Source organism: Melopsittacus undulatus, chromosome 9, assembly GCF_012275295.1.
Source record: "Melopsittacus undulatus isolate bMelUnd1 chromosome 9, bMelUnd1.mat.Z, whole genome shotgun sequence".
Lineage (NCBI taxonomy): Eukaryota > Metazoa > Chordata > Aves > Psittaciformes > Psittaculidae > Melopsittacus > Melopsittacus undulatus.
The window spans coordinates 15,115,010-15,133,588 of NC_047535.1; the positions used below are offsets into that span (position 1 = coordinate 15,115,010).

The window sequence follows — 18,579 nt, forward strand, 5'->3', positions numbered from 1 at the left end:
AGTGATGTTTTTATCTTCTCTCTTGACTAAATGTAACTGAGTTACATTTACCACAGATGTTTTGTCCTGTTTCTGGTAGAAGCAAGGGGAGTCAGAAGATGAAGATGAGAATCTTCCCATACAAGAAGTGTCCTTTGACCCTGAGAAAGCTCAGTGCTGCATAGTGGAAAATGGGCAGGTTCTAACTCATGGAAGTGGAGGTAAAGGATATGGTTTAGCATCCACTGGAGTTACTTCTGGGTGTTATCAGTGGAAGGTAGGTTGCATACTTTTATTTTGGAAAAATACACTGTGATTTATAAACAAAAGCTGCCTGGTTTTTTTCCCCTTATGGCAGCATTCTTGAGTAAATGACATTTTGGCAGTGTTAGGTTTCTGGTTGAATTCAACGATTTAAGGGTCTTTTCCAACCTAAATCATTCTAGGATTCTGATTTTCAACCCAAAGTGAAGAGTTTGTGGCTGCTTTTGAGCACAGCCATTGGGTATGTCAGTACACAGATTGTACTGTGAATGTGCTTTGCACATTCGTAAAGGTGATGTTACTTGTCCCTAAGATCCACAGTCAGCACAAACGTGCATTCCCTTGAAAAATTATCCACTGAAATACATAGATTTTGACTTTTTTGTCTAAAAAACATCTCAAAACAGTTTGTTTTCTTGCAAAAAGACACATCATTCTGTCTGACTGTTAATTCTTCTGAAGTGAATTTTTCAGGAATATAGATAAGTACACAATTGTAGTCCTTGTTAACACCATCTTTGAGCATATCACTTTTACTTCTGTTTTAACTTGAATCTGCGCATATCACTCACTGTTAATGTGAGGAGTAGAGCTTATTTGTTTCTGGAGTATGACTTTTAGCACTTGTAACTCAACTTCCAAGTGTGTATGTTTTGAGTCCAGAAAAGAACCCAAATTTTTTGGCATTTATTGTCTTGATAGCTAGTATTTTATGTTTAGATGACTGACCTTACACACCAAGATGTCATTTTAGAGATAGAGCATAATTTTAGCTTATTAATTTTTACTTATTAAAAGCTTCTGAGTAAAAGTAGTGTACATAAATCTGTGTACAGTAAATTTTCATTGCTTTGTTGTATCAAAACATCTGTTCTTGACTTTTTTCCCTGCTTGTTTTGTTTTGCCTGGTAGTTCTACATTGTGAAGGAGAATCGAGGCAATGAAGGAACATGTGTAGGAGTTTCTCGCTGGCCAGTACATGATTTTAACCATCGCACTACCTCAGATATGTGGCTGTATAGAGCCTATAGTGGTAACCTTTATCACAATGGAGAACAAACTTTGACTCTGTCCAGCTTTACCCAAGGAGATTTCATCACATGCGTATTAGATATGGAAGCAAGAACTATTTCCTTTGGTAAAAATGGAGAGGTATGTAACATAAAATGTTTTTTTTTTTAAAGTAATTTGGCATGGATATTTTATATAAAGTGAAGTGTGATAGTTAAGTGACAGTTTCAGTACTTACAGAGACTACAATACAAGTATAACTTTGTCACATTTCATGTATTTGCTTGTTAAGGTGTTTGAAATTTAAGGGTTTTTTTTTTTGTTTTGTTTTTTAACTAGGAGCCAAAACTAGCTTTTGAAGATGTGGATGCAGCAGAGTTATACCCTTGTGTTATGTTCTACAGCAGTAATCCAGGAGAAAAGGTAACTTAAATGTTCATCTGCATACGTGCACTGGTTTATGCTAGGATCAAGTCAATATTCTTCATAATAGCCCATATGTTGCAAGGTTTTGGGTTTATGACCAAAGCTGTGTTGATAATTCACAGTGGTTTAGCTGTTACTGAGCAGTGCTTCCATAGCATCAAGGCTTTCTCAGTTTCTCACCATGTCCCTCCTAGCAGGCAGGTTGGGGTGGCCAAGAGGCTGGGAGGGAGTGCAGGCGATCATCTCACTTAAACAGACCAAAGCAATATTCCATACAATATAACATCATGCACAGCAGTAAAACTGCTGGGAAATTTGCCAGGGGTTTCTCTTGCTCAGGGACTGTCTGGGCATTACCTGGTGGTAAGGAATTGCATTTTGCAGCACTTGTTTTTCTTTGTTTTGTTTTTTCTTGTTTTCTTTTATTTATGAAACTTCCTGACCTCAACCCACAAATTTTCTCACTTTTACCCTTCCGGTTCTCTTCTTCATCCTCCTGAGGGGGGTGATCAAGTTGCTCTATGGAGTTTAGCTGCCTTACTGGGGTTAGCATTTAATAAGAGGTCATAAGTTTATCCTTTTCCATCTGTTCTTCTGGGTGTCAGGTTTATGAATGTTGGGGTTCTTGCAGGGTAGGGATGGTAACTAGCAAGTGGCAAGAGCATCACTGATTATTCATTTTGGTTTATAATATACACTGTCTTACTTGCACACTACCTGGACTTCTCATAAATTCCTCTCTTGTGCAATCTACTGTAAATTTAAAATGTATTTTATTATTTATAATTGATTTACAGACAGTATTCTACACACAGTATTTCATTCCCAGTGAGAATGCAGTATTAGGAATTCCTGGTAGTATTAAATTAGAAACCATGAACTGTTGTAATTTCAACATCCTTGAGTTGGAAGGGATGCAGGTTTTGATCGGTGTTGAGGTGGATTTTCTAGGGATCCCAAGCAATAAAAGGCAGTGATAGTATTTTTTTCTATTCAGCAGGAGACTCCTGTATTTAAATAAAATTAACTTCTTCAGGAACGTTGAGAAGATAACTTTTAAACTGTTTTCTTTAAACATGTAGGTGAAGATCTGTGATATGCAGATGCGTGGAACACCTAGAGATTTGCTGCCTGGTGACCCCATCTGTAGTCCTGTTGCTGCAGTGCTGGCAGAAGCCACTATCCAACTCATTCGTATCCTTCATCGCACAGACCGTTGGACACACTGCATCAATAAAAAAATGATGGAAAGACTGAATAAAATCAAAACATGTCTTAAAGAAGCAGGCCAAAAGCTGAAGAAGAGTCGCTCAGTTCAAAGTCGAGAAGAGAATGAGGTGAGAGAGGAGAAGGAAAATAAAGAGGAGGAGAAAAGCAAACACAGTAGGCATGGTCTGGCTGACCTTTCAGAACTGCAGCTGAAGATGCTCTGTGTGGAAGTGTGGCCTGTTCTAGCAGTAATCGGTGGAGTTGATGCTGGTCTTAGAGTTGGAGGTCGATGTGTACACAGGCAAACTGGACGTCATGCCACCTTGCTTGGAGTAGTGAAGGAAGGCAGTACATCTGCCAAGGTCCAGTGGGATGAAGCAGAGATTACTATCAGGTATGCTCATTTTCTACACTTTTCACAGTCTAGTGGTGTTTTGTGCTTCACAGTCTTCAGAAGTAACATACATTTTACACTAGAGTCATGCTGATCATTTATTTCAAGCGTAGACTGCAAAATTTAGCTTTTTAAAACAAGCAAATACAATATTTATGTTTTAGTGGTATGTAGTAATAAAATGTATATAAAAAATTGATAGGTTTGCACTGATTAAAGCATCATTAGACATCTTAGTTTTGGCCTCTAGATTTCAGAGTTGGCATGTGACCAGCCTTGCTAGTTTTCCTAGATTTGAAATCAGGATTCCTTGGTTTAGAATTGGTGTGTATTGGCTAACCAAAACATTATTCCTGTCTTAATTTACTACAGTTTCTTGATTATGTCTCTGAATAACACATATTTTTACTGGGGGTTGGTGCAGATGGCAAACCTCATTGTAAAGAGAGCCCTGATTTGGTTTATCAGAGTTGAGAACTGATGTCTGCTTCATTGTCATTCTCTTCTTAGGGAAGTGGAAATTGTTCTGTGGGGCTTGCAGGGTAGTCAAAGTCAGAAAACGGGAGGATTCTATTCTTTATGGTGGGTTGGATGATGGTGTTCAAATCAGTGCTGCTTCAAAGTAGTGTTTGTTTATTCTGTGACCTGCCTTAGAGAGCTGAAGGAGTGTCCCTGTATTAGGTGTTAACACTGAAGTTGTTCTGCAGATGATGGTGAAAACTGGGGAGGAGGCTGGAAGGAGATACTCCTTTCTCTACTGATCTTGCAGATGTGCCTTCAAAGGGAAGGCACTGGGAGGGAAACTGAAATGAAGCTAGTGACTTCTCTGGGCTCCCTGGTGCTCTCACAGAAATTGCCTGTGCTTTTATGTGGAACAGATTTGATTCAGTAATTTTCTTAAGCTCCTTCTGGCTATAGTTGAAGTGTCATCTTCTGGAGAAATTGAGCAATAATAGTTTTTTTTTGCCACCAGTTATAATTACATTCTGAAACAACTGAGGTCAGTTCACCTCTTAGAACTGTTGCACGATGCCTAGTTTGCCTTTCTGCAAAGGCTGTCATCACTTTAACAATGTATGAAATGCAGTTAATTGTTGCATTTAGCTCCAGATACAAATTTTTATGTATGCCCATGTGACAGTATAGCCTTAAAGTAAGTGTGCCCTTAAAATAGTTTGGAATTTTAGTTGAGTTTAGCACTTGAACATAAGCAAGCTCTTGGTAATGCATTGAATAGAGTTCAGAATGTACCTTCTTAATTAAAACAGGGCTCAAGCTTGCTTTCATTTTTAGGTAGAAGTTTACTTAAGATGGGGAAACATTTTGGGATAATAAAAGGAAGATTTAGAAGTCCTTTATCTGGTAGATGTGTAGAAAATACAAGATGTATGGAAGTATAGGCTGGCAAATTTTTATCCTACTTGTAGTGAAAATTAATCAAGTGTAACAGTCCTAAATGTTAACAAAATATCACTGAGTTTAGATGGACAACATATATTATGTTTGTCTCTTGGGTTTTCTGACCTGTTTTTAAGAAGTCACTGTCATCTCCATGTAATCTGCCCTGGCATAACCAGAGATGGAATTATCAGTAGTGTGCTCCTTGTGATGAATAGTTTAAACAGGAGCATGGAGTCAAATCAAAGCTTTTCTATAATGTGAAAAAAGTTTTGGATTGTTTCCTTCCTAAGCTTTTATACCTGTTCACAAATCAGCCCAGGTATGATGATAAAATTTGGCTCAGGGTGGTTTTTCATAGTAAGAGGCTGTTACATGTTTGCAAATAATTACAGAAACCTCTGTCAGCACAGCATCAATAGTTTCTATGGTGCTTCTGGGGTTTAATGCTTGCTGTTGAAACCCCATGCATGCGTTGTTGCCTTTACTCTGATACCGTATCTCCCTGTTTTTCTGATCATAACCTAATTTTCCCCTGTTCCCATTTAATTTTTAGAAGTGGTTTGTTTATGTTACTAAATATATTTTACATCTTACTTTGCCTACATTATTTCCTGTACTTTCCTCCTGTCTCTCCCTCACTTGCTTTTTCCTGTGTCATTCTGATCTTTATTAAAGCTTCCCAACTTTTTGGTCGCCTAGTGATACTCCACTGTATAATCTGGAGCCCTGTGAACCGCTGCCTTTTGATGTTGCAAGATTTCGTGGGCTGACAGCTACGGTGTTGCTGGATCTTACCTATCTGACTGGTATTCATGAAGATACAGGAAAGCAAAGCACAAAGAGGCATGAGAAAAAACACAGGCATGAATCAGAAGATAAAGGGGAAATGGACCAGAAAACAGATGGTGATGCTGGATCAGATCCACGATTAGGACAAAGTGCTGATGACAACAAAGGATATAGTGCTACGAGCTCTAAGTCAGAAAATGAAATTGCTTCCTTTTCCTTAGAACCATCAACACTAGGTATGGAATCCCAACACCAACCTGCTGAGGGAAGAAAAAAGAATCATGAACATACTCCAAGAAATCATGATATAGTGCAGTCAGAAATCAGAGCAGTGCAGCTATCTTATCTTTATCTTGGTGCCATGAAGTCACTTAGCGTTCTTCTTAGTTGTAGTAAATATGCTGAACTACTGTTAATACCAAAAGTCCTGGCAGAAAATGGTCACAACTCTGACTGCGCAAGTTCTCCAGTTGTTCATGAGGATGTTGAGATGCGTGCTGCCCTGCAGTTCCTCATGCGCCACATGGTGAAACGGGCAGTCATGCGCTCACCAATAAAGAGAGCTCTAGGACTGGCAGATCTAGAACGAGCACAAGCTATGATCTACAAGTTAGTGGTTCATGGGCTGCTGGAGGATCAGTTTGGTGGCAGACTCAAACAAGGTATGTTTTAAAAACTTTGGGGGTATATGTTTAATTATTTTAATTTCTATTAAAATTAACAGTAATGATAATACAAATAACAGAAATACAAGAGTTTCTCATCTGTGTTTAATACTTTTTAAAAAGGAGCACTTCTGTATATAGTTGTCAGAAGGATTTGCATGTGATGTAAATACCATGTTAACTGATTGTATGCAGTCATAGCAACAGATGATGCTGAGCAGGGTCAAGGTGTAGGTAACCTGTGTTTCTAAGAAAAAGCTCTTATACCAGTTGTAGGTTTGTTTGGGTTTTCTTTTGGGGGCTGGATGTTTGTGGATGGTGGTTTGTTTTGGGTTGTTTTCCCTTGGGTATTTTTTCTGAGATATTTATCTGTTGTGGGGTTGGGGTTGGTTTGTTTTTTTTCCTGAGATATTTGGCAATGTACTAATAGAAGCTGAAGAGAAAATGTGAGTAATTCCTTTTCTTCTTAAAAGTATGTGTATTACAGCCTGCATCCTCAGGGAAGCCATTTTAATCAGTTTAGACAAAGAAAAAATATCTAAAATACTTAAAGCTAATTACTGCAATATCTGGTTCTTTACTGTCTTAAGCACTTATAAACCAACCAAAAAAATATCCCACCTTAAAAAAACCTACTGCTTCAAAACAGCTTTAGAGTTAATCAACTCTATGAAATTTCCTTTGCTTTTGCCTAAGATTAATCCTAGATGTTACAATCATAAATATAAATATCATAAGATCTGGCATAGAATCATGGACTGGTTTGTGTTGGAAAGGACCTTAAGACCATCTAGTTCCAACCCCCCTCACCCTAGACCATGTCACCAAGGCTCTGTGCAATCTAGCACTGAACGCTGTCAGTGATGAAGCATTTACCACTTCTTTGGGCAGCCTGCGCCAGTGCCTCACCACCTGCACAGTAGAGAACTTCTTCCTTCTATCTAACCTGAACTTCCCCCATTGTTAGTTTAAAACCATTACCTCTTGTCCTGTTGCTACAATCCCTGATGAAGTCTCCCTCTCCAGCATCCTTGTAGGCCCCTTCAGATACTGGAAGCTGCTCTGAGGTCTTTATGCAACTTCTCTTCTCCAGGCTGAACAGCAAAAACTTTCTCAGCCTGTCTTCATACAGGAGGTTTTCCACCCCCTGATCATCCTCACGGCCTCCTCTGGACTTGTTGCACCGTGTCCTTCTTATGTTGAGGACACCAGAACTGCACACACAGTACTCCCAGCTGGGGTCTCATGAGGCCAGAGGGGTAGGATCACCTCCTTTGACCTCCTAGTCACACTTCTTTTGATTGTTATCATCTGGAAAGCCTTGTTTACTGTTTACCTTGTATCATTAGGACAACAGCAAGAGATGACAGACTGATTTCTCTACAGAGGTCCATGACCTATTGGCTGCAGTATTTGTGTGGTGTGCATTTTTAAAATTCCCCCTTTCTTTGGGGGGTATTTTAAATAAAAGTTTAGCCATAGCTGCTGTTTTGCTCTACACAATAATATTACTCTTCCTGTAATGTCCTTTTCTCTATTGCAGAAGTGGATCAACAGGTAGAAGAAGGTGATCAGTCTCAGCAAGCCCAAACACCAGTTACAACCAGCCCTTCTGCTTCCAGCACAACATCTTTCATGAGTAGCTCTCTGGAGGATACTACCACTGCTACTACTCCAGTAACTGATACTGAAACAGTTCCAGCTTCAGAATCACCTGGTGTTATGCCTCTCAGTCTTCTTAGGTAAGATATCTTTACTTGTAGTATGTATGATATTTTGGGTGTGGGGAACCAGTTGTGTGGTTTATATAGGTGTCTTTTGAAAACGTTAATGTTTGTTGCCTGTCAGGAACTGCCTCTGCAGAGGACAGAGTTTAATTTGTTACTTTGCCTTGTAGCACATGTATTACTAGAAGTAAAAAGCTGATAAGCTTTATTATACACTGTGTATGTGTGTAACATCTGAATTCTTCAAGGAAGGAGAAAACTCCGTATGTTGTCTTTCAGTTCTCATGCTTTTTGGGGGTAGTTTAAATTATAAAGTCCTGTATTTTTAACAGATAGTTGTTAATTCTCAAACTGGAGTAATCTTAGTTTGTAGTTAACATCCTGCAGGCTAAGACCATGTTTCATCCTATCTTAACATACTGAAATGGAAGATAAACCTAGTTAATCTGCAGAGGCTGTTTATGATGTAGAAGGAAATCTGCTTTACACTGAATAGAGTCCTGTTGTAAATTTTTTAATTCTGTTGATATATCTGACCTCTGTTCTTAGAGGTTTTTCAGATATAGTTTGACAAAAGTCAGAACAGTGTCTTATTATCAGGACAGTGAAAGTAAAATACTCACCTGATGTATTACTCAAGGTGAGTTCTGAACAAAGTGGGGAAATGGGAAGAGTGTTTAATTCTCTTTCATTCCTAGGACAGCTCTTGGTCTATAAGGAATTTTTAGAATTTAACTTTCCAGGCAAATGTGGGTAGGAACAAGCTGTTTAGACAGGGTTTTCTGCCCACCTCAGTGTATGCTTTCTGCCTTACCCTTACAAAAATCAATTGCTGTAAAGTATGCCTTGCCAGGTACACTCTTATTTGATATATTCCTTGTGTCAGACCTTTTACATCATAGCTCTTTGTAGTATAAATGTATATTGTTCTTTTTTAAAGGCAAATGTTCTCCAGTTATCCTACTACAACTGTACTTCCAGCACGACGTGCTCAGACTCCTCCAATATCATCTTTACCAACATCTCCTTCAGATGAAGTTGGAAGGAGACAAAGTCTGACTTCTCCTGATTCCCAGTCTGCGAGGCCTGCCAATCGTACAGGTAAACTCATAGTTACTACAGGTAGTAACCTCACAGTTCAGTGTAGTGTTTTAAGATATTGAAAGCCAAGAGGATTTCTTTTTAATGCAACCTAACATGAAAAGCATTTTCAAAAACCTTTTGATTACCATCTTGGTACAAAAAGCTGTAGATTGCCTATCTGTAGACTTGATCAAGCAAATGAAACCAGTTTTTAAAAGCTGTGGAATGGATTACATGTATAAAATGAGAATGGTAATATAATTGGTAATTACTTCAGAATGTTATTCTGATTTGAGCTTGTTTCCTTGCTTGTGTGCCACTGTTCAGTGCACTAATTGTCTAGCTTTTGTTAGATTATGTACCACATGGGAAACAAGAATTAGTATATTTTATGATACATACACCAGTATAGCCTCTGCCAATTGATCTTCTTTAATGAGAGAAAAAGGGCTGTCCAGCCTTTATGGGCTCCTCATGCTTGTGTCCAGAATCATGTGAAGGTAATGGGAGGCTTCTGTTCATTACTGTTTTATTACTGCCTGCATTGTACTTCTCAAGACAAAAACTTGCTCTGTTCCAGTATGCATACATATTGGCATAGCTAGGAGGCTGAGCAGATTGTTACATGAGAATCTTGAGTTTCTAAAGAGCACAAATGAGTATTGTGATGCAAAGGAGATAATAGTAAAAAAAAAAAGGTGCAAGTCCATATGTATGTGGTTTGTATTAAATGAACAGAAGAGACTTGACTTAAAGCAGATTCATGACATTTGCTAGTCGGTGCTTAGAAACAAAGTCCATTTCTTAAAATTCCTGACTGATACCAGTCTATATTCTTGGTCTTAATCCATGCTATTAGTTGGGTCTTTTACTTATGACACTGTCTTTACAACAGTATTTGTTAGTACATTGTTGATACCTTCATTGATGAGACCTCACTTTTGAGGCAAATGATAAGCAAACTGTGGGTTTGAGGCAGTAACTGACCTTTTGATAGTCTCTTTGCACAGAAATATAGCTATCATCTGCAAAGAGATTTTTCAGGTATGTCATCAGCTTGGTTGAGGTCTCTCTGTGTACCTGAAAAAGAGTGTGATCTCATATTTGGGAATCTTGATGTTTCAGTCAAGGATAATTTTGTTTACCTAAATATAAATAAATAATTTATACCATTTTAAATGTTAATAAACTTCTTAGAAATGCCTTAAAATAAATAGTTCTTTGAATATCATCAGTATCCTCCTTGGTTAAATAGAGGCTTATATAATATATATGTCAATAAGAATGAATTCTGTCTGATTTCATAACAGAAAATAGCTTGTAGAAAGCAGTAAAGTTGTTAGGGCAATTATTCCCTTATTTGGAGCTAATATAGCAACATATCTAGTAAAATAACACTTGAGAAAGATTTATGCACTTTACATTAAATGTTTTCTGTCTTTTAAGCCTTGTCTGATCCAAGCAGCCGGCTTTCAACATCCCCTCCTCCTCCTGCTATTGCTGTTCCACTGTTAGAAATGGGGTTTTCTCTCAGGCAAATAGCAAAAGCCATGGAAGCTACAGGTAATTTATAACTATAATATCCCTTTAAATTGAAAAAAAAAAAAAAGAAACACTTTTTCCCAGTGGGGTATTTATTTTTTATGTTCTATAAACATTAATGGGGGAAAAAATTAAATTTTTTTCACCGTCAATGATATAATACAATTCTGAATTGTGATTTTTCTGCTGTCAGGTGCCAGAGGAGAAGCAGATGCACAGAATATCACAGTGCTGGCTATGTGGATGATAGAGCACCCTGGAAATGAAGATGATGAAGAGCCCCAGTCAGAAGGGACTGCAGATTCGCGACATGGAACAATAGTCTCTGGAAGCAGTGGAAAATGTAGTGATCATTGCTACTTGCAGTCACCAGGTGATATCCCTTCTGCTGATGCCACTGAAATGGAGGAAGGCTTTAGTGAAAGGTAAAATGTAGTTTTCCTTAAGTCATCTGTTGCTGCAGCTGAAAAGCTCTTAAGTTCATTGTTGCTGACAGAACATGACTTTATAATGCCACTTTCGAAGCTTATTGCAACATGAGTGAAAGCAAAGACACAAGTTAGGTGTATGTGATGCTTTTATTTTCCAGTACTGGTTGTGCACAGAATTGGGGAAGAATGTAACTTAGCACCCTTCCTTAAAAAAAAAAAAAAAAAGAGGAATGAAAAAACATTGCTCATGTTTTACCTAAAAGACCTAGCAATGACACAAAATTTCGTTGGAATAGTACTTATTTTTTCTTCAGTGTATTCATGAACATGTATTTTCCACATTTTTCTTGCCCAGAGAGGATGAAACTGAGTTGAAATTCATGTTCTCAGTCATCTTCATAACCTTAGATGTAAATTGTGTATTAAACAAGGAGGAAAGTTCTCTGTGTCTCCTGTTTTGTTTTTAATCCTAAAAGCGATAGTTATACTTTTAAGTGACACATAGGAATCCTACCAGCTCTTTTGTCAATAGTGAGGGGACAATTACAAGATGTAATTTTGAGAACACTTGTTTGTTCACAGTCTTTGATCCTACTGAGATAATGCATTTTAAAATTTTCTCAGTTGCTTCGTTCCAGGTAAACTGCCATGTCATGGAGAACGCATAGATTTCAGTTGGGAGAAATAAAGCAACAAGTGTTAAAGCAACAAGATTTTGGGCCTGAGAGGAATGGCTGAGGCAGCAACAACAGAAATGTTACATTTTTTTTTCTTCTAAAAAGAAGAAACATTGTTTGAGCTGTAGCTAGCATTGATACCATAAAATGAGTGCTCTCCCTAAATTTCTGCAATGCTTAGGCACTGTGGAAGCATCAGTATTGAGATTGAAGCATTTAAGTTGTTTGAGGTGAATCTCACAGTACCAGTTGGGAGCCTGTGAGACACAGTAAATATGTGCTGCAGTGGAACTGAAAGTGCTAGAATTCCAAATTCCCTTTTTTCTTTCCATGAAATAAGAAAAAAGCAATAAATATGATTTTATTATTTTTTTTCCTTACTTACTGTGTGTGGCTGCTTAAAATTTGGTTTGATTTACATGTAAATTACTAATTCTTGTAGCCCTGATATGGATCATGTGGATAATGCAGCTTCTGCAAGTGGACCTCCTCCTAGGAGTCGGTCAGCTGTAACAAGAAGACACAAATTTGATCTAGCTGCACGAACATTGCTAGCACGGGCTGGTAAGTACCCTGCAAGACTTGCAAGGTCCTTGCTGATCCAGTAAATGAGGAGGAGGGGGATTGGTACCTAGCATTGAAGTCATAAAACTCTCCTTCATATATGTGTATTTGTGTTTTTGTTTTATGTGGTAGTAAGTAGATTATATTTAGCAGAAGAGTTAAAAACAAAGCAAAAGGAAGTAAAAAATAATAGTAATCTTTATTACATGCAAAATAAAAGGACTGCTTTCTTGTTTTGTTTTTTCTTTTTTCTGTGTTTGTTTTTGTTACTTGAGCGGGATTATACCGCTCGGTACAGGCCCACAGGAACCAGAGTCGAAGAGAAGGGATATCTTTGCAGCAAGATCCAGGAGCACTTTATGACTTCAACTTGGATGAGGAGCTGGAAATTGACCTTGACGATGAAGCTATGGAAGCTATGTTTGGGCAAGACCTGGCTAGTGATAATGATATTCTGGGAATGTGGATCCCAGAGGTATTGGATTGGCCTACCTGGGTGTGTGTGACTGCAGCGGGGGCTGCTTTAACTTACTGCTTTAACTTACTGCTTTTTGCATGTTAGTATTTTTAAATTGGAAGTAACATGCATATGCTTATAGCCTGCTTGAAAATATCTTACTAAAATCCCATCTATGTGTCAAATCTTCATGTATCCTGTTGCTTCAATTTTAGATTAAGAATAGCGCTTTATTGTATTTCTTGCTTTGTACTTCACATGTACATAGCATTTCTCTTCTGTCCCCTGAAAGATGAGAACAAGTAGTGTGTAGCAAATATACAAATAGTATAGTTGTTTTGATAATCTCACTTAGAAATCAAGTGGAGGCTCCAGATTGCTTAGCTGTTTAAGATAACACAGTTATAAATGTTTGTTCCGTTTGAAATAATATCTGATCTGCAGCAACATAATTCGCACTTAAATCAGTTTTTCTTAATTTAGAGATTTCATTCTCTAAAAATATGTTTCAGGTGGAAAAGAAATAGAATGACAGCAATTCATTAATCTTTATATTATTCATGTCAAATTAGACAAGCAATACACAAGACCAAGTTTTGTTTCCTAGTTGTTACCTGGTTCTGATATGAAAGCAGGTTTCAGTGGGCAGATAGAACTGGTCGGAGAGCTGGTTTCACTGGGATATTACCATGATATTACTGTATTAGAACCGAAACATTATAGAAGAATTAACTTTATATTCTGACAAAACCTCAGAAATTGACACAAAAATATATTTTTTTGTTGCTCAGTAAATATAAAGTCCAATTGTAAGGGTAAAAAAGGATTTTTGTTTTTCTTTGTTGCACCCAGTCTCTGTCTGGTTCTGAGGAGAAACAGGTAACTTAAAGACAGCACAGAATGTGAACTAGCAGAGTTATACTGCCAGGAATTTTGGGTCAGATCTGAAATGAAATAGGAAAATCTCATTACCTGAGAAATGGGACAGGAACATCTACCAAAGAATATTGCCTTGTTTTGTATCTGTGTGAAGATATTTATTCCATACAAATAACACGTGAAAATCTTCTTATGCAGCATGTTTGTGAATCTGAAGACCGAGAAGAAGTAGTCGTTTGTGAGCTATGTGAATCCAGCGTGGTTGGCTTCAATCAGCACATGAAGAGAAACCACCCAGGCTGTGGTCGCAGCGCAAACCGCCAGGGCTATCGCAGCAATGGTTCTTATGTGGATGGGTGGTTTGGTGGTGAATGTGGTAGTGGGAATCCTTACTACTTACTGTGCGGCATCTGCAGAGAGAAATACTTAGCTCTGAAGAGTAAATCCAAAACATCAACTTCAGAAAGGTATACTAGTACAAGGTAGTGGACTACTCTGTGTAAAGAAGGGAAGCAAGTTAAAAGTACTTACTGTCATTGCATTCCAAAAATTTGATTGGAGAGGTCAAAATTCCCAGCTGAGTTGGTTTTTTCAACTGAGGCTTAAAATCCTTCTTTGTATTCAATATTTAGCAAAAAAGGTTGTCTTGATATTTTTATTTTTTCATGAAAAGCAAGGAATTATTACTTGGGATGTTGCCTACTCTTACTGACTTTTGGGAACTTTCTTTTTCAGTCTTGTATTGGCCTTTCTCATATTAATACTGCAAAATTCTCTTCCCCCCTGACACTTTCAGAAGCTCTTGTATTTGTTTCTCTGTTTACTGGCCATTTCCAGAAGTCACCTATATGTATTCATCTAACAGTCAAGTAATAGTAAACCAAATTGAAAATTATTGTGCGTATACGTAAAATGAGAGCCATTCATTTATTTTCTTTGTTATTTCTTCTTCTAGGTACAAAGGCCAGGCTCCTGATTTAATAGGTAAACAAGACAGTGTCTATGAAGGTGCGTTTCTAAGTTGCTGAAGTTATTAAGTACTTCATACTTGTCTTATTTTTCTATAAAAGTACTTCCATGCAAATAAACTTGTCATGAAATGGTACAGGAAAGTATAATTTAGAATATTCTTCACATTAAGTGTACTATTTTAGAACTTTTTTCCTTTTTAGTTGAAATGAAAGAAAATGTCAGTGACATTTTTTCTCATGTCTTCACCTTAAGTAGCTGAAATGGCAAATACCAAACACGGGGTGAAGAGGTCTTGTCAGTAGATGTTATACCAGAATTGCACATTCAGAGCCTTGTGTTCAAATACACTTCTTTGGCTGCATTTGTGGGAGAAGTGAATTAACAGAAGTTAGAATCTCAGAAGTCTGCCATTAGTCTGCTTTTTTGACTGTTGTACTAACTGGGAGCATCCTGATGATGCCTTTCACTTTAAACAGAATATTTTTAGTGACTGTAGAAAACGTTTCCCAGATGATTCTTCGACTCTGGGTCTTTCTGTAGCTTGTATGATGGCAATTGTATGATTTACTATGTGTTCTAAGACTAAAAGAGTGCACCCGAACTTAGCAGCAAGTCCGTCTTACAGCAGGTAAAAAGTGTTAGGTACTGTATGGGCAGTGAGATAGAGCAGGAAGGAGCTGTAAGTACAAGTTGATTTCTTGTCTAAATGGTTGAGAAAGCCTGGGTGCAGAATTACAAAATAAGAAATTGTGCATACTTTTTTGATAAATATGAAGTCCAGAAATTTCTAGCATCTGTTCTTACTATTCAGTCCTTTGGAATGCGCACCTGTTATAAATTAAAGCACAGCTGTATATCTGTGCTTTCCATTATACTCCAGATTTTCAAGTTGTCTTGGCGCTGCATGTGGTGACCTCTTATTTCTGTGTTTATAAAAACCCAACTAGTTTGACACTTCAGAGAATCTTCCATGAAACTTCTCTGCAGTAGAAGATCAAATGTAATGAATAGGGACAAGAGTGGGATTATTTTCTGATTTACTATGTTGTGTCTGTTAACGTCAGAAGATGAATTTTTAAGATGAGTATGTTGCAGATTGCAATCTACATTTTAAACCTTGTTATTGTTTTTTTAATTAATTGAAATTATTTAACATTTCAGCTTTTATAACCAAGTCTAATTATATTTCTCAAATTCTAGAAGACTGGGATATGTTAGATGTAGATGAGGATGAAAAGCTAACAGGAGAAGAGGAGTTTGAATTACTGGCAGGACCTCTTGGGTTAAATGATCGACGTATTGTACCCGAACCTGTACAGTTCCCTGACAGTGACCCTCTGGGTGCTTCAGTTGCAATGGTGACAGCCACCAACAGTATGGAAGAAACATTGATGCAAATAGGTAATTTTGAAATGAGTGTCATTCAAAGAACGAATGCCTCCCTTTTGGTGTGATTTTACAGGGGCAATGCAGAAATGTTTCAACAGTCTTTCTTGCCTCCTGCCCTGAGGAAGTGGACAGGTTCTAAATTGTCTTTTAATTACAGGGGAGTTAGAGAGAGGAGAGTGAGGCATTTACACTGCCAGAAGGCTTGAAACTTCAATTTACTAATAAAACTGTGACCGTAGTCCTACAGTGGATGCCCGTAGCATGTTTTGCAGAGCCCAAACATGGATTTATAGATTTAAGATGGAGCTTACTGACCAGCCTGTTGAAACGCAGGATCAGTATTTAAGTTTGTAGGCCTCTCTAATGGAAAAGGGAAACAGGTGAATTAATGTTAACTTGAGTATTGTCAAGTTGTGCTCACCTGGTTTTGAAAATAAGGAATAACTGATGTATGGAATGTATTTCAGGAGTGTATTTTCCTCTCAGTCATTAGCACTACAGTTCTGTATATATGAAACTTAAAAAAATGGAAGATTTATTTGCAAACTTAGGCTAAATTTGCTTCTGTGCTTATTACTGTAAGATAATGTTTTGTTTATCTTTAAACACTAAACAAATCATCATTATTTCCAAGGTTGTCATGGCTCTATAGAAAAAAGTTCTTCTGGCAGGATAACCTTAGGAGAACAAGCAGCTGCCCTCGTAAATCCACATGACCGTGTTATGGCTCTGAGAAGAGTGACAGCTGCTGCCCAAGTCCTCCTTGCAAGAACTATGGTTATGCGAGCTCTCTCACTATTGTCTGTCAGGTTTGTGGTATCCTTGGCAACATTTCTACCTTTCCTTTTGAAACTAGTTACCAAGTTATGTTTGATAGGGATGCAGTTTTAAGCTATCTGGGAAAGCAATTCTCATTTTTATGCTTATACACTATTAAGTGAACAAGTTTGGTTGATTTTCTTCTTTTGAACTCTATTTTCAAACTTTGTGGGAAAAAAAGTCAACATCTTATATAGAAAGTGAACTGCAGTAGTATCTATCAGCTGTCCAGAACATAAAGATACTGTGTTTTCTCAGTGAAATTTTGTTCCAAGTTGCCTTTGTTCACAGCAAGTGGCATTTTGTTCAAGGGAATATAGTGATAGGACAAGGGGAAGTGGTTTTAAACCAACAGAGTGGAGATTTAGATAAAATATTAGGAATAAGTTGTTCCCTGTGAGAGTGGTGGGGCCCTGGCACAGGTTGGAAGGTGGCTGCCCCATCCCTGGCAGTGTTCAAGGCCAGGTTGCACAGGGCTTGGAGCAACCTGCTCTAGTGGAGGGTGTTGCTGCCCATGGCAGGAGTTTGGAGCTGGGGAGCTTTAAGGTTCCTTCCAATCCAAACCATTCTATGATTCTAAGTATTAGAACTTCGAGGTAAACATTAGAGGAAAGATGAAATACAGGAGTCTGTGGGATATGAGGATTTAAAAACTGGCTTAGTATAAGATACCTGTGCCACTATGAAGACATCGCAGAGATCCAACGTGTGCATGTGAATATTGTCATAACTCTAAATATGAATTATCCTTGTAAGTTTCTTCATGAATGATTCCCAGTAAACTCACAGATTTTTGCTAGGGTGAGTCTATAATGTGTTTTTGTCTTCAGCTTAAAAGAAAAGGAGGGGAGGGACTGCAGCTTCATTTCTCTCTCCTCCCTGTCCAGCTAGTCAAGCAGGCAGTGTTTACTAATGGTGTGGGAATAGTTTTAAGTAAACAGTACTTTCTTTTAGAATATGCTAAGAAAACCAAGAGCATTTTTGTTCATTTTTGACAGTGGTTCCAGCTGTAGCCTGGCAGCTGGTCTCGAGTCCTTGGGATTAACAGATATCAGGACACTGGTTCGTTTGATGTGCCTGGCTGCAGCAGGCAGAGCAGGCCTCTCCACGAGTCCAGCCACTGCGGCCACTTCAGCAGAGCGATCCAGGGGAATACACAGCAAAACAAGCAAGCCTATATCTTGTCTTGCCTATCTGAGTACAGCAGTAGGCTGTTTGGCATCAAACACTCCTAGTGCTGCAAAACTGCTGGTACAGTTATGTACACAGGTAGGACTGTTATTTCAAGATAAATATTCAACTATCGATACATGAGATGAAGCAGTCCATCTTGTACATGTTGATAATTTGTGCTGTGTTGATAATCTTCTGACTGTGATGAGACTGCCCTCAGTTTGAGTATCTCCTCACAAATCTAGTTCAGGACTTTGCACAAGGGTGTGCTTTACTGTTGGTAAAAATCAAGTAACTTTACATTTTTTTGCTGAGCACTCTTTTCAGGTGGAGGCAAACACATGTGCTTGTGGTATTGATACAGTTTTTCTGTTAACGTTTCTGATTCTTAAATTGAGTCAGCTGTGTGGAACACAGATTGCCTATATTTAGAAAGAGACTCTTACAGCTGGGGACATGCAGCAGGATTTCATATATATCAGTAATTAATTGTGGGATGGGATGATGTATTTTATTCTGTGTTACTGCTCTTTATCCTACCACCAGGTGCATAACTTTATAAACTCTTTTGTAAGCCCCTTAGTTCTTGCCTCATTTTCTTGCTTACATGATACCTTCTTTTTCCTTATCTTTTAATCCCTGGATCTGAATAGTTGCTTCCATTCAGACCAGGTATTCCCCAGGAATTTAGATTGCATACTGTATGTGATTTGTGCCTGTTAAAATAA

The 18,579-nt window shown here is 38.0% G+C and overlaps 1 protein-coding gene across 1 annotated transcript in view; it reads left to right on the forward strand.

Annotated features, from left to right (window-relative positions):
- The window catches only part of HERC1 (HECT and RLD domain containing E3 ubiquitin protein ligase family member 1), a 76,765-nt gene that overhangs the window by 35,686 nt on the left and 22,500 nt on the right, over positions 1-18,579 (forward strand). The window contains 16 exon segments of the mRNA XM_005145703.3: positions 80-256; positions 1,156-1,395; positions 1,594-1,677; positions 2,763-3,283; positions 5,360-6,135; positions 7,682-7,880; positions 8,806-8,966; positions 10,395-10,511; positions 10,684-10,915; positions 12,041-12,162; positions 12,438-12,658; positions 13,697-13,965; positions 14,454-14,506; positions 15,671-15,871; positions 16,494-16,668; positions 17,677-17,947. Coding sequence (XP_005145760.1) covers positions 80-256; positions 1,156-1,395; positions 1,594-1,677; positions 2,763-3,283; positions 5,360-6,135; positions 7,682-7,880; positions 8,806-8,966; positions 10,395-10,511; positions 10,684-10,915; positions 12,041-12,162; positions 12,438-12,658; positions 13,697-13,965; positions 14,454-14,506; positions 15,671-15,871; positions 16,494-16,668; positions 17,677-17,947 — 3,819 coding nt within the window.